The sequence below is a fragment of the Cherax quadricarinatus genome, chromosome 61 (assembly GCF_038502225.1).
Source record: "Cherax quadricarinatus isolate ZL_2023a chromosome 61, ASM3850222v1, whole genome shotgun sequence".
Classification (NCBI taxonomy): Eukaryota; Metazoa; Arthropoda; class Malacostraca; order Decapoda; family Parastacidae; genus Cherax; species Cherax quadricarinatus.
In genome coordinates this window covers 4,475,774-4,490,565 of record NC_091352.1, presented here as the reverse complement: position 1 = coordinate 4,490,565, position 14,792 = coordinate 4,475,774, and the positions used below count along the sequence as shown (strand labels likewise).

Here is a 14,792-nt window from a genome sequence, read left to right as displayed (position 1 = left end):
AGATGAGTAGAGTGGAGGTGTCAGGGGAATAGAGTGGAGGTGTCAGGGGAGTAGAGTGGAGGTGTCAGGGGAGTAGAGTGGAGGTGTCAGGGGAGTAGAGTGGAGGTGTCAGGGGAGTAGAGTGGAGGTGTCAGGGGAGTAGAGTGGAGGTATCAGGGGAGTAGAGTGGAGGTGTCAGGGGAGTAGAGTGGAGATGTCAGGGGAGTATAGTGGAGGTGTCAGGGGAGGAGAGTGGAGGTGTCAGGGGAGTAGAGTGGAGGTGTCAGGGGAGTAGAGTGGAGGTGTCTGGGGAGTAGAGTGGAGTTGTCAGGGGAGTAGAGTGAAGGTGTCAGGGGAGTAGAGTGGAGGTGTCAGGGGAGTAGAGTGGAGGTGTCAGGGGAGTATAGTGGAGGTGTCAGGGGAATAGAGTGGAGGTGTCAGGGGAGTAGAGTGGAGGTGTCAGGGGAGTATAGTGGAGGTGTCAGGGGAGTATAGTGGAGGTGTCAGGGGAGTAGAGTGGAGGTGTCAGGGGAGTAGAGTGGAGGTGTCAGGGGAGTAGAGTGGAGGTGTCAGGGGAGTAGAGTGGAGGTGTCAGGGGAGTAGAGTGGAGGTGTCAGGGGAGTAGAGTGGAGGTGTCAGGGGAGTAGAGTGGAGGTGTCAGGGGAGTAGAGTGGAGGTGTCAGGGGAGTAGAGTGGAGGTGTCAGGGGAGTAGAGTGGAGGTGTCAGGGGAGTAGAGTGGAGTTGTCAGGGGAGTAGATTGAAGGTGTCAGGGGAGTAGAGTGGAGGTGTCAGGGGAGTAGAATGGAGGTGTCAGGGGAGTATATTGGAGGTGTCAGGGGAGTATAGTGGAGGTGTCACCGGAGTAGAGTGGAGGTGTCAGGGGAGTAGAGTGGAGGTGTCAGGGGAGTAGAGTGGAGGTGTCAGGGGAGTAGAGTGGAGGTGTCAGGGGAGTAGAGTGAAGGTGTCAGGGGAGTAGAGTGAAGGTGTCAGGGGAGTATAGTGGAGGTGTCAGGGGAGTAGAGTGGAGGTGTCAGGGGAGTAGAGTGGAGGTGTCAGGGGAGTAGAGTGGAGGTGTCAGGGGAGTAGAGTGGAGGTGTCAGGGGAGTAGAGTGGAGGTGTCAGGGGAGTAGAGTGGAGGTGTCAGGGGAGTAGAGTGGAGGTGTCAGGGGAGTATAGTGGAGGTGTCAGGGGAGTAGAGTGAAGGTGTCAGGGGAGTAGAGTGGAGGTGTCAGGGGAGTAGAGTGGAGGTGTCAGGGGAGTATAGTGGAGGTGTCAGGGGAGTAGAGTGAAGGTGTCAGGGGAGTAGAGTGGAGGTGTCAGGGGAGTATAGTGGAGGTGTGAGGGGAGTAGCAGTGTGGGGGAGAGACAATCAATACTCCCCACACACACACAAACATCGTGACCAGCTTCACACTATCACCTCCCCACCTTCCCCCCACCCCCGGTATCTTGCATGTCCTGACCATATCTCACCACCATTCTCCATTCTTCACACCCAGCTCATTTATTTTACTGTTTCTTCTTCTTTCTGTTACTGTCCTTTGTCCGTGTTTTTCCCCTCCTGTGTACGTGAGTGTGTACGTAACTGTAGCTCCTGTGTGTGTAACTATTTATTTTGTAAGTTACTGCATCCCTCCTAGTGTACGTAATTACGGACCATGCGTACGTAACCACAGACCATGCTTACGTAACTACTGACTTTGCGTACGTAACTAAGGACCTTGCGTATGTAAGTATAGACCCTGCGTACGTAAGTACAGACCCTGCGTACGTAACGACGGACCTTGCGTACATATGTACGGACTCTGCAGCTCATGTGCATCGCCAATCTCTCTATGTACACGTACACTTTCTATGTACGTAAATTCCCGACTCACGGCTTGGCGTGCGTGTGTGTTTGTGCGCCTTGCGTGCGAGTAAGTGCGTGTGGGCGCACATGCGACCTCTGACCTCCGTGTGGGGTGTGGTCACCTCAGGCACACACGCACTCACACACACACACGCACACACACACACACACAAGGAGTGAAAGGGAAGAACAGCTGGTTGCAGATGGAGAGGGTGATAGGTCGAATGCTGAGGCACAACCAGGCTATCAAGAGCCACTGGAAAAATCAAGGGAGAAACTGACCACATACAGGCAGGATCCAGAGTCACAGAGGGGGAGGCAATGGGAGGAAGAAAGGGCAAAATCAGTGTTTATCCATGGGCTTCAGGAGAGAGAGGAAAGGACACACACTGAAAGGCAGCAGGAAGAAAGAAAGGAGATTGAGAAAATCATCACGGAAATAGGTGAAGAGATGGACGAGATTGTAAATTTTCAGAGAATAGGGGGGTACTCGAAGGGGAGAAACCGACCAATCAAGCTGATTCTCAGGACGGAAACAGTGCGGAACAGGATCCTCCAAGAGAAACCACGATTGAAATACTCGGAAGAGTACAAGAGGGTGTTCCTAGACAGAGACAGAACAAAATCAGAACGACAGCAGCTGAGGGAGAGGACAAAAAAGCGAAAGGAGCTAGGAAAAGAGACAAGGATGGAACCAGCAGAGGTCAGTCAGAGCAGAACAGAACAGCAAGGGCAAGCACACACACAACTATTCTCAGAACCATACAACCTATCACACCATCCCAACACACACTACAATCCATACCCACAGCCTCCACCCAACACCGAGCTATAGAATCCCACAGTATGCCACCAGGTCTCCCACCCTCACAGGCCCCCCAAACCACAGTGTTGGAAAGGAAACTGAAGGTATGGTACACAAACGCTGATGGAATAACAAATAAGTGGGAGGAGTGGCATGAAAGAGTCAAAGAAGCATCACCGGACATCATAGCTCTCACAGAAACCAAGCTTACAGGTATGATAACAGATGCCATCTTTCCAACGGGATACCAAATCCTGAGGAAAGACAGAGGGAACAGGGGGGGTGGAGGAGTGGCGTTGCTGATCAAAAATCGCTGGAATTTTGATGAGCTGGAGAGAGGAGACAGCGGAGAAGAAAGTGATTACATAGCGGGAACACTTCACTCTGGAGGTCCCAAGGTGGTAATAGCAGTGATGTATAACCCACCACAGAACAGCAGGAGGCCAAGGCAAGAGTACGACGAGAGCAATAGAGCGATGGTTGACACACTGGCTAGAGTGGCCAGAAGAGCTCATGCATGCAGGGCAAAGCTCCTGATCATGGGTGACTTTAACCACAAGGAGATCGATTGGGAGAACTTGGACCCACATGGGGGCCAAGATACATGGAGGGCTAAGATGATGGAGGTGGTACTGGAAAACTTCATGTGCCAACACGTAAGGGACACTACAAGAGAGAGAGAAGAGGATGAACCAGCAAGGCTGGACTTAGTATTCACCTTGAGTAGTGCAGATATCGAGGACATCACATATGAAAGACCCCTTGGGGCCAGTGACCATGTGGTTTTAAGCTTCGAATACACAGTAGAGCTACAAGTGGAGGGAGAAGCAGGAAGGCCAGGACGAATGAAGCCAAACTACAAGAAAGGGGACTACACAGGAATGAGGAACTACCTGAACGGGGTTCAGTGGGACAGAGAACTGGCAGGGAAGCCAGTTAATGAGATGATGGAATATGTAGCAACAAAATGCAAGGAGGCTGAGGAGAGGTTTGTACCCAAGGGTAACAGGAATAATGAAAAAGCCAGGATGAGCCCATGGTTTACCCAAAGGTGCAGGGAGGCAAAAACCAAGTGTGCTAGGGAATGGAAGAAATATAGAAGGCAAAGGACCCAGGAGAATAAGGAGAACAGTCGTAGAACCAGAAACGAATATGCACAGATAAGAAGGGAGGCCCAAAGACAATATGAAAATGACATAGCAGCGAAAGCCAAATCTGACCCGAAACTGTTGTACAGCCACATCAGGAGGAAAACAACAGTCAAGGACCAGGTAATCAGGCTAAGGAAGGAAGGAGGAGAGACAACAAGAAATGACCGTGAAGTATGTGAAGAACTCAACAAGAGATTCAAAGAAGTGTTCACAGAGGAAACAGAAGGGACTCCAGAAAGACGGAGAGGTGGGGCACACCACCAAGTGCTGGACACAGTGCACACAACCGAGGAAGAAGTGAAGAGGCTTCTGAGTGAGCTAGATACCTCAAAGGCAATGGGGCCAGATAACATCTCCCCATGGGTATTGAGAGAGGGAGCAGAGGCGCTATGTGTACCCCTAACAACAATATTCAATACATCTATCGAAACAGGGAGATTGCCTGAGGCATGGAAGACAGCAAATGTAGTCCCAATCTTTAAAAAAGGAGACAGACATGAAGCATTAAACTACAGACCAGTGTCACTGACATGTATAGTATGCAAAATCATGGAGAAGATTATCAGGAGAAGAGTGGTGGAACACCTAGAAAGGAACGATCTCATCAACAGCAGCCAACATGGTTTCAGGGACGGGAAATCCTGTGTCACAAACCTACTGGAGTTCTATGACATGGTGACAGCAGTAAGACAAGAGAGAGAGGGGTGGGTGGATTGCATTTTCTTGGACTGCAAGAAGGCGTTTGACACAGTTCCACACAAGAGATTGGTGCAAAAACTGGAGGACCAAGCAGGGATATAAGGGAATACTTGTCAGGAAGACAGCAGCGAGTCATGGTACGTGGCGAGGTGTCAGAGTGGGCACCTGTGACCAGCGGGGTCCCGCAGGGGTCAGTCCTGTTTCTGGTATTTGTGAACGACATGACGGAAGGAATAGACTCTGAGGTGTCCCTGTTTGCAGATGACGTGAAGTTGATGAGAAGAATTCACTCGATCGAAGACCAGGCAGAACTACAAAGGGATCTGGACAGGCTGCAGACCTGGTCCAGCAATTGGCTCCTGGAGTTCAATCCCACCAAGTGCAAAATTATGAAGATTGGGGAAGGGCAAAGAAGGCCGCAGACGGAGTACAGTCTAGGGGGTCAGAGACTACAAACCTCACTGAAGGAAAAAGATCTTGGGGTGAGTATAACACCAGGCACATCTCCTGAAGCGCACATCAACCAAATAACTGCTGCAGCATATGGGCGCCTAGCAAACCTCAGAACAGCATTCCGACATCTTAATAAGGAATCATTCAGGACCCTGTACACCGTGTACGTTAGGCCCATATTGGAGTATGCAGCACCAGTTTGGAACCCACACCTAGCCAAGCACGTGAAGAAACTAGAGAAAGTGCAAAGGTTTGCAACAAGACTAGTCCCAGAGCTAAGAGGTATGTCCTACGAGGAGAGGTTAAGGGAAATCAACCTGACGACACTGGAGGACAGGAGAGATAGGGGGGACATGATAACGACATACAAAATACTGAGAGGAATTGACAAGGTGGACAAAGACAGGATGTTCCAGAGATTGGACACAGTAACAAGGGGACACAGTTGGAAGCTGAAGACACAGATGAATCACAGGGATGTTAGGAAGTATTTCTTCAGCCACAGAGTAGTCAGTAAGTGGAATAGTTTGGGAAGCGATGTAGTGGAGGCAGGATCCATACATAGCTTTAAGCAGAGGTATGATAAAGCTCACGGCTCAGGGAGAGTGACCTAGTAGCGATCAGTGAAGAGGCGGGGCCAGGAGCTCGGACTCGACCCCCGCAACCTCAACTAGGTGAGTACAACTAGGTGAGTACACAACACACACACACACACACACACACACACACACACACACACACACACACACACACACACACACACACACACACACACACACACACACCGAATACGGCAGTGTCGTTCGTGGATTTCACTGATTACTAAGATTCTCCGACAGACAGACTGACAGACGTTACCCAGACACTAGACAGACAGACAGACGTTACCCAGACACTAGACAGACAGACGTTACCCAGACACTAGACAGACAGACAGACAGACGTTACCCAGACACTAGACAGACAGACAGACAGACGTTACCAAGACACTAGACAGACAGACAGACGTTACCCAGACACTAGACAGACAGGAGATTGACAGACAAGAGGAAGACAGGCGTTTGGCAGGTGTCATACCGATTAATACACATTAGACAGAATATAGTCGAGACACACGCTAACAGACGCATGCTGGCAGGTTCTCACGCTAACAAGTAAATGTAAAAAGAGGAAAGATCAGGGGGGACATGATAACGACGTAGAACATACCGGGAGGGATCGACAAACTCACATGTGAAGAAATAGGGAATGTTCGGAGGTAATTGTGAGGTTTCAGAACGAGCGGAAAGGGAGGAGAGGTAGAAGGGAAGAACCAGAAGGGGTGGGGGAGGCAGAAAGGAAAGAGAGGTAGAAGGGAAGGAGAGGTAGAAAGGAAAGAGAGGCAGAAAGGGGTTTGAGTAATTTCCCATCGAGACAGTTTGACTCCAAAGAAGGAATAATTTCACCATCATTCACTCCATCACCGTCTTACCAGAGGAAAGTCACAGCTCAGACGCCCCTCCACACTGCAGTATCCCACCCACCCCTCCTTCACAGTGCAGGTACCGTACTCCACACCTCCAGGACTCGAGTCCTGTTAACCGGACCAGGGTTCGGGGCCAGGATCTGAGAATCGACCCCTCCCCCGCAAATAGGCTAGCACACACACACACACACACACACACACACACACACACACACACACACACACACACACACACAAACAAACAAACAAGAAGAGATACGATAAAGCTCGAGGAGCAGGGAGTGGCTGTAGCAGCGACCAGCGAGGAGGCGGGGACAGGAGCTGTGAATCGACCCCTACAGCCACAAACAGCTGACCACACACACACAAACAGTATATAAATAAGTCAGAAAGATGATTAAAATGAACATGAAATAATTTTCAATTATATAAGCAGTCAGTGCAATGATAAGATAAATTCGGTTATAAGCACAATAATAATTCTTAATAATTACAACATAACCATCACCAATATAAGACAACAATTATATAATTTATTTTTGACCAAAAAATCTGTTTTTCCCCCCCGGCTACGTACCCTGAGACGGTTAGTGTTGGGAGTAAGCAGTTGTTCCCGTATCTGTTCCCACTCTGTAGTCATATTTTCTGTTTGTTCATCGTCAGGTGATGCAGGTGTCGGAGAAGCTCTCCCAGCTTCCTCCTCTTCCTCCGGCTCCTCCCTGCTCTCTGGCCCCTGGGATGTGTGTCTGGCCTCCGTGCGCCCCTCAGAACCTGCCCTGCCCCAGGGGCGAGCCCACAGGCGCCTCAGGGTGAGGCCCCCATAGTGACGCTGCTCCGACGTTGACGCCGCCAGGGTCCGCAATCTTTTAGTTCACCCTCGACAAAAATGTTTTAGTTTCACCTGAAATTGATTTTTTATCCCATTTTCTGTCACTTATGTGTAAATATTAATCATATTTCTTCAGACAATAAACACTTATATATTAATGTATCGCTCAAGTGCGATGTAATATATATATAATATATATTTTTTCACTGTAGATTATTACATGGGATTTTCATTTATATAAATTTCCACAGCAGATTTTCTTCACTTTTGGTTTTGGCCGGAATTAATATATTAATCGTCTTTTAACCACATTATATAAATCTGTAGGTTTAATATTTAGATTAATAATATAAATTGTTATAGCAATGATTTTTTAAGGGGGTGGAGGGGTAAGCCAGTGGAAGGTCTCGCTCAGGGGACCAAAAGCTCCAGTTGTGAGTCATCATGTGACTAAAGACCTGCCTAGCAGGACAAAGGTTTCCTGATGTGAGTCTTAGTTATACCATAACTCACTACTGGAGCTTTTCGTCATCTGAGCGAGGCCTTTCCCTGGCTTACCCCTCCACACTCTCTTGGAACGATATCGTTCCTGAGCATGGAGCTCAACTCTTCTCCAGGCGGAGGGACTGACCCCCTCAAATACAAGAGAGGTTGATGGACTGAAGAATACCGTGCGGGCGAAACATTTCAACAATAGAGATACTTGACTGTTGTACATGTGTCTTAATCTTCAACTTCTTAGTAATTAATAACATTCTGAGCAAGAATGAACAAGACTACGTAAACCACGTTATATATCCAGGAGGCTTCACAGGAGAGGCTTCACAACACACAGGAGAGGCTTCACAGCACACAGGAGAGGCTTCACAACACACAGGAGAGGCTTCACAACACACAGGAGAGGCTTCACAGCACACAGGAGAGGCTTCACAACACACAGGAGAGGCTTCACAACACACAGGAGAGGCTTCACAACACACAGGAGAGGCTTCACAACACACAAGAGAGGCTTCAAAACACACAGGAGAGGCTTCACAACACACAAGAGAGGCTTCACAACACACAGGAGAGGCTTCACAACACACAGGAGAGGCTTCAAAACACACAGGAGAGGCTTCACAACACACAAGAGAGGCTTCACAACACACAGGAGAGGCTTCACGACACACAGGAGAGGCTTCAAAACACACAGGAGAGGCTTCACAACACACAAGAGAGGCTTCACAACACACAGGAGAGGCTTCACAGCACACAGGAGAGGCTTCACAACACACAGGAGAGGCTTCACAACACACAGGAGAGGCTTCACAACACACAAGAGAGGCTTCACAACACACAGGAGAGGCTTCACAGCACACAGGAGAGGCTTCACAACACACAGGAGAGGCTTCACAACACACAAGAGAGGCTTCACAGCACACAGGAGAGGCTTCACAACACACAGGAGAGGCTTCACAACACACAGGAGAGGCTTCACAACACACAGGAGAGGCTTCACGACACACAGGAGAGGCTTCAAAACACACAGGAGAGGCTTCACAACACACAAGAGAGGCTTCACAACACACAGGAGAAAAATCACAGCACACAGGAGAGGCTTCACAACACACAGGAGAGGCTTCACAACACACAAGAGAGGCTTCACAGCACACAGGAGAGGCTTCACAACACACAGGAGAGGCTTCACAACACACAGGAGAGGCTTCACAACACACAGGAGAGGCTTCACGACACACAGGAGAGGCTTCAAAACACACAGGAGAGGCTTCACAACACACAAGAGAGGCTTCACAACACACAGGAGAGGCTTCACAGCACACAGGAGAGGCTTCACAACACACAGGAGAGGCTTCACAACACACAAGAGAGGCTTCACAGCACACAGGAGAGGCTTCACAACACACAGGAGAGGCTTCACAACACACAGGAGAGGCTTCACAACACACAGGAGAGGCTTCACGACACACAGGAGAGGCTTCAAAACACACAGGAGAGGCTTCACAACACACAAGAGAGGCTTCACAACACACAGGAGAGGCTTCACAGCACACAGGAGAGGCTTCACAACACACAGGAGAGGCTTCAAAACACACAGGAGAGGCTTCACAACACACAAGAGAGGCTTCACAACACACAAGAGAGGCTTCAAAACACACAGGAGAGGCTTCACAACACACAAGAGAGGCTTCACAACACAGGAGAGGCTTCACAACACACAGGAGAGGCTTCAAAACACACAGGAGAGGCTTCACAACACACAAGAGAGGCTTCACAACACACAGGAGAGGCTTCACGACACACAGGAGAGGCTTCAAAACACACAGGAGAGGCTTCACAACACACAAGAGAGGCTTCACAACACACAGGAGAGGCTTCACAGCACACAGGAGAGGCTTCACAACACACAGGAGAGGCTTCACAACACACAGGAGAGGCTTCACAACACACAAGAGAGGCTTCACAACACACAGGAGAGGCTTCACAGCACACAGGAGAGGCTTCACAACACACAGGAAAGGCTTCACAACACACAAGAGAGGCTTCACAGCACACAGGAGAGGCTTCACAACACACAGGAGAGGTTTCACAACACACAGGAGAGGCTTCACAACACACAGGAGAGGCTTCACGACAAACAGGAGAGGCTTCAAAACACACAGGAGAGGCTTCACAACACACAAGAGAGGCTTCACAACACACAGGAGAGGCTTCACAGCACACAGGAGAGGCTTCACAACACACAGGAGAGGCTTCACAACACACAAGAGAGGCTTCACAGCACACAGGAGAGGCTTCACAACACACAGGAGAGGCTTCACAGCACACAGGAGAGGCTTCACAACACACAAGAGAGGCTTCACAACACACAGGAGAGGCTTCACAACACACAGGAGAGGCTTCACAGCACACAGGAGAGGCTTCACAACACACAGGAGAGGCTTCACAGCACACAGGAGAGGCTTCACAACACACAAGAGAGGCTTCACAACACACAGGAGAGGCTTCACAACACACAGGAGAGGCTTCACAACACACAGGAGAGGCTTCACAGCACACAGGAGAGGCTTCACAACACACAGGAGAGGCTTCACAACACACAAGAGAGGCTTCACAACACACAGGAGAGGCTTCACAACACACAGGAGAGGCTTCACAACACACAGGAGAGGCTTCACAACACACAGGAGAGGCTTCACAACACACAGGAGAGGCTTCACAACACACAGGAGAGGCTTCACAACACACAAGAGAGGCTTCACAACACACAGGAGAGGCTTCACAACACACAGGAGAGGCTTCACAACACACAAGAGAGGCTTCACAACACACAGGAGAGGCTTCACAACACACAGAAGAGGCTTCACAGCACACAGGAGAGGCTTCACAACACACAGGAGAGGCTTCACAACACACAAGAGAGGCTTCACAACACAGGAGAGGCTTCACAACACACAGGAGAGGCTCCACAACACACAGGAGAGGCTTCACAACACACAGAAGAGGCTTCTCAGCACACAGGAGAGGCTTCACAACACACAGGAGAGGCTTCACAACACACAAGAGAGGCTTCACAACACAGGAGAGGCTTCACAACACACAGGAGAGGCTTCACAACACACAGGAGAGGCTTCACAACACACAGGAGAGGCTTCACAACACACAGGAGAGGCTTCACAACACACAGAAGAGGCTTCACAGCACACAGGAGAGGCTTCACAACACACAGGAGAGGCTTCACAACACACAGGAGAGGCTTCACAACACACAGGAGAGGCTTCACAACACACAGGAGAGGCTTCACAACACACAGAAGAGGCTTCACAGCACACAGGAGAGGCTTCACAACACACAGGAAAGGCTTCACAACACAGGAGAGGCTTCACAACACACAGGAGAGGCTTCACAACACACAGAAGAGGCTTCACAGCACACAGGAGAGGCTTCACAACACACAGGAGAGGCTTCACAACACACAAGAGAGGCTTCACAACACACAGGAGGCTTCACAACACACAGAAGAGGCTTCACAACACAAGAGAGGCTTCACAACACACAGGAGAGGCTTCACAACACACAGGAGAGGCTTCACAACACACAAGAGAGGCTTCACAACACACAGGAGAGGCTTCACAACACACAGGAGAGGCTTCACAACACACAAGAGAGGCTTCACAACACACAGGAGAGGCTTCACAACACACAGGAGAGGCTTCACAACACACAAGAGAGGCTTCACAACACACAGGAGAGGCTTCACAACACACAAGAGAGGCTTTACAACACACAGGAGAGGCTTCACAACACGCAAGAGAGGCTTCACAACACAGGAGAGGCTTCACAACACACAGGAGAGGCTTCACAACACGCGAGAGGCTTCACAACACACAAGAGAGGCTTCACAAGAGAGACTTCACAGCACACAAGAGAAGCTTCACAACACACAACAGAGGCTTCACAACACACAAGAGAGGCTTCACAACACACAAGAGAGGCTTCATAACACAGAAGAGGCTTCATAACACACAAGAGAGGCTTCACAACACACAAGAGAGGCTTCACAACACACAAGAGGCTTCACAACACAAGAGAGGATTCACAACACACAAGAGGCTTCACAACACACAAGAGGCTTCACAACACACAAGAGGCTTCACAACACAAGAGAGGCTTCACAACACACAAGAGAGGCTTCACAACACACAAGAGAGACTTCACAACACACAAGAGGCTTCACAACACACAAGAGAGGCTTCACAACACAAGAAATGCTTCACAACATAAGAGGCTTCACAACACACAAGAGAGGCTTCACAACACACAAGAGGCTTCACAACACACAAGAGAGGCTTCACAACACACAAGAGGCTTCACAACACACAAGAGACTTCACAACACACAAGAGGATTCACAACACACAAGAGGCTTCACAACACACAAGAGGCTTCACAACACACAAGAGGCTTCACAACACACAAGAGGTTTCACAACACACAAGAGAGGCTTCACAACACACAAGAGGCTTCACAACACACAAGAGGCTTCACAACACACAAGAGAGGATTCACAACACACAAGAGGTTTCACAACACAAGAGGCTTCACACAAGAGGCTTCACAACACACAAGAGGCTTCACAACACACAAGAGAGGATTCACAATACACAAGAGGCTTCACAACACACAAGAGAGGATTCACAACACACAAGAAGCTTCACAACACACAAGAGGCTTCACAACACAAGAGGCTTCACAACACACAAGAGGCTTCACAACACACAAGAGGCTTCACAACACACAAGAGGCTTCACAACACACAAGAGGTTTCACAACACACAAGAGGCTTCACAACACACAAGAGGCTTCACAACACACAAGAGAGGCTTCACAACATGCAAGAGGCTTCACAACACACAAGAGGTTTCACAACACACAAGAGGCTTCACAACACACAAGAGGCTTCACAACACACAAGAGGTTTCACAACACACAAGAGGCTTCACAACACACAAGAGGCTTCGCAACACACGATAGGCTTCACAACACACAAGAGGCTTCACAACACACAAGAGGTTTCACAACACACAAGAGGCTTCACAACACAAGAGGCTTCACAACACACAAGAGGCTTCACAACACACAAGAGGCTTCACAACACACAAGAGGCTTCACAACACACAAGAGGTTTCACAACACACAAGAGGCTTCACAACACACAAGAGGCTTCACAACACACAAGAGGTTTCACAACACACAAGAGGCTTCACAACACACAAGAGGCTTCACAACACACAAGAGAGGCTTCACAACATGCAAGAGGCTTCACAACACACAAGAGGTTTCACAACACACAAGAGGCTTCACAACACACAAGAGGCTTCACAACACACAAGAGGTTTCACAACACACAAGAGGCTTCACAACACACAAGAGGCTTCGCAACACACGATAGGCTTCACAACACACAAGAGGCTTCACAACACACAAGAGGTTTCACAACACACAAGAGGCTTCACAACACACAAGAGGCTTCACAACACACAAGAGGCTTCATTAGTACAGAACTTAATCATTCACTCAACATGCTTCGATTTTTTTCAAGACTCCGATGATGAATCAATATTGAGTCGTGACTCAGGATCACCGTGGTTCTCAAACTGTCAAATATTGAGTCGTGACTCAGGATCACTGTGGTTCTCAAACTGTCAAATATTGAGTCGTGACTCAGGATCACTGTGGTTCTCAAACTGTCAAATATTGAGTCGTGACTCAGGATCACTGTGGTTTTCAAACTGTCAAATATTGAGTCGTCAAAATGTCAAATATTGAGTCGTGACTCAGGATCACTGTGGTTCTCAAACTGTCAAATATTGAGTCGTGACTCAGGATCACTGTGGTTCTCAAACTGTCAAATATTGAGTCGTGACTCAGGATCACTGTGGTTCTCAAACTGTCAAATATTGAGTCGTGACTCAGGATCACTGTGGTTCTCAAACTGTCAAATATTGAGTCGTGACTCAGGATCACTGTGGTTCTCAAACTGTCAAATATTGAGTCGTGACTCAGGATCACTGTGGTTCTCAAACTGTCAAATATTGAGTCGTGACTCAGGATCACTGTGGTTCTCAAACTGTCAAATATTGAGTCGTGACTCAGGATCACTGTGGTTCTCAAACTGTCAAATATTGAGTCGTGACTCAGGATCACTGTGGTTCTCAAACTGTCAAATATTGAGTCGTGACTCAGGATCACCGTGGTTCTCAAACTGTCAAATATTGAGTCGTGACTCAGGATCACTGTGGTTCTCAAACTGTCAAATATTGAGTCGTGACTCAGGATCACTGTGGTTCTCAAACTGTCAAATATTGAGTCGTGACTCAGGATCACTGTGGTTCTCAAACTGTCAAATATTGAGTCGTGACTCAGGATCACCGTGGTTCTCAAACTGTCAAATATTGAGTCGTGACTCAGGATCACCGTGGTTCTCAAACTGTCAAATATTGAGTCGTGACTCAGGATCACTGTGGTTCTCAAACTGACAAATATTGAGTCGTGACTCAGGATCACTGTGGTTCTCAAACTGTCAAATATTGAGTCGTGACTCAGGATCACCGTGGTTCTCAAACTGTCAAATATTGAGTCGTGACTCAGGATCACCGTGGTTCTCAAACTGTCAAATATTGAGTCGTGACTCAGGATCACTGTGGTTCTCAAACTGTCAAATATTGAGTCGTGACTCAGGATCACTGTGGTTCTCAAACTGTCAAATATTGAGTCGTGACTCAGGATCACCGTGGTTCTCAAACTGTCAAATATTGAGTCGTGACTCAGGATCACTGTGGTTCTCAAACTGTCAAATATTGAGTCGTGACTCAGGATCACCGTGGTTCTCAAACTGTCAAATATTGAGTCGTGACTCAGGATCACTGTGGTTCTCAAACTGTCAAATATTGAGTCGTGACTCAGGATCACTGTGGTTCTCAAACTGTCAAATATTGAGTCGTGACTCAGGATCACTGTGGTTCTCAAACTGTCAAATATTGAGTCGTGACTCAGGATCACCG

The 14,792-nt window shown here is 48.6% G+C and overlaps 1 protein-coding gene across 1 annotated transcript in view; it reads right to left on the bottom strand.

The window, feature by feature from the left end:
• LOC128699520 (probable E3 ubiquitin-protein ligase HECTD2) overlaps positions 1–7,546 on the bottom strand; it is a 97,066-nt gene extending 89,520 nt beyond the window's left edge. Inside the window, exon 1 of the mRNA XM_070098173.1 lies at positions 6,980–7,546. Coding sequence (XP_069954274.1) covers positions 6,980–7,042 — 63 coding nt within the window. The 5' untranslated portion in view covers positions 7,043–7,546. The remainder of the gene's footprint in view (positions 1–6,979) is intronic.
• Between the last annotated feature and the right edge of the window lie 7,246 nt (positions 7,547–14,792).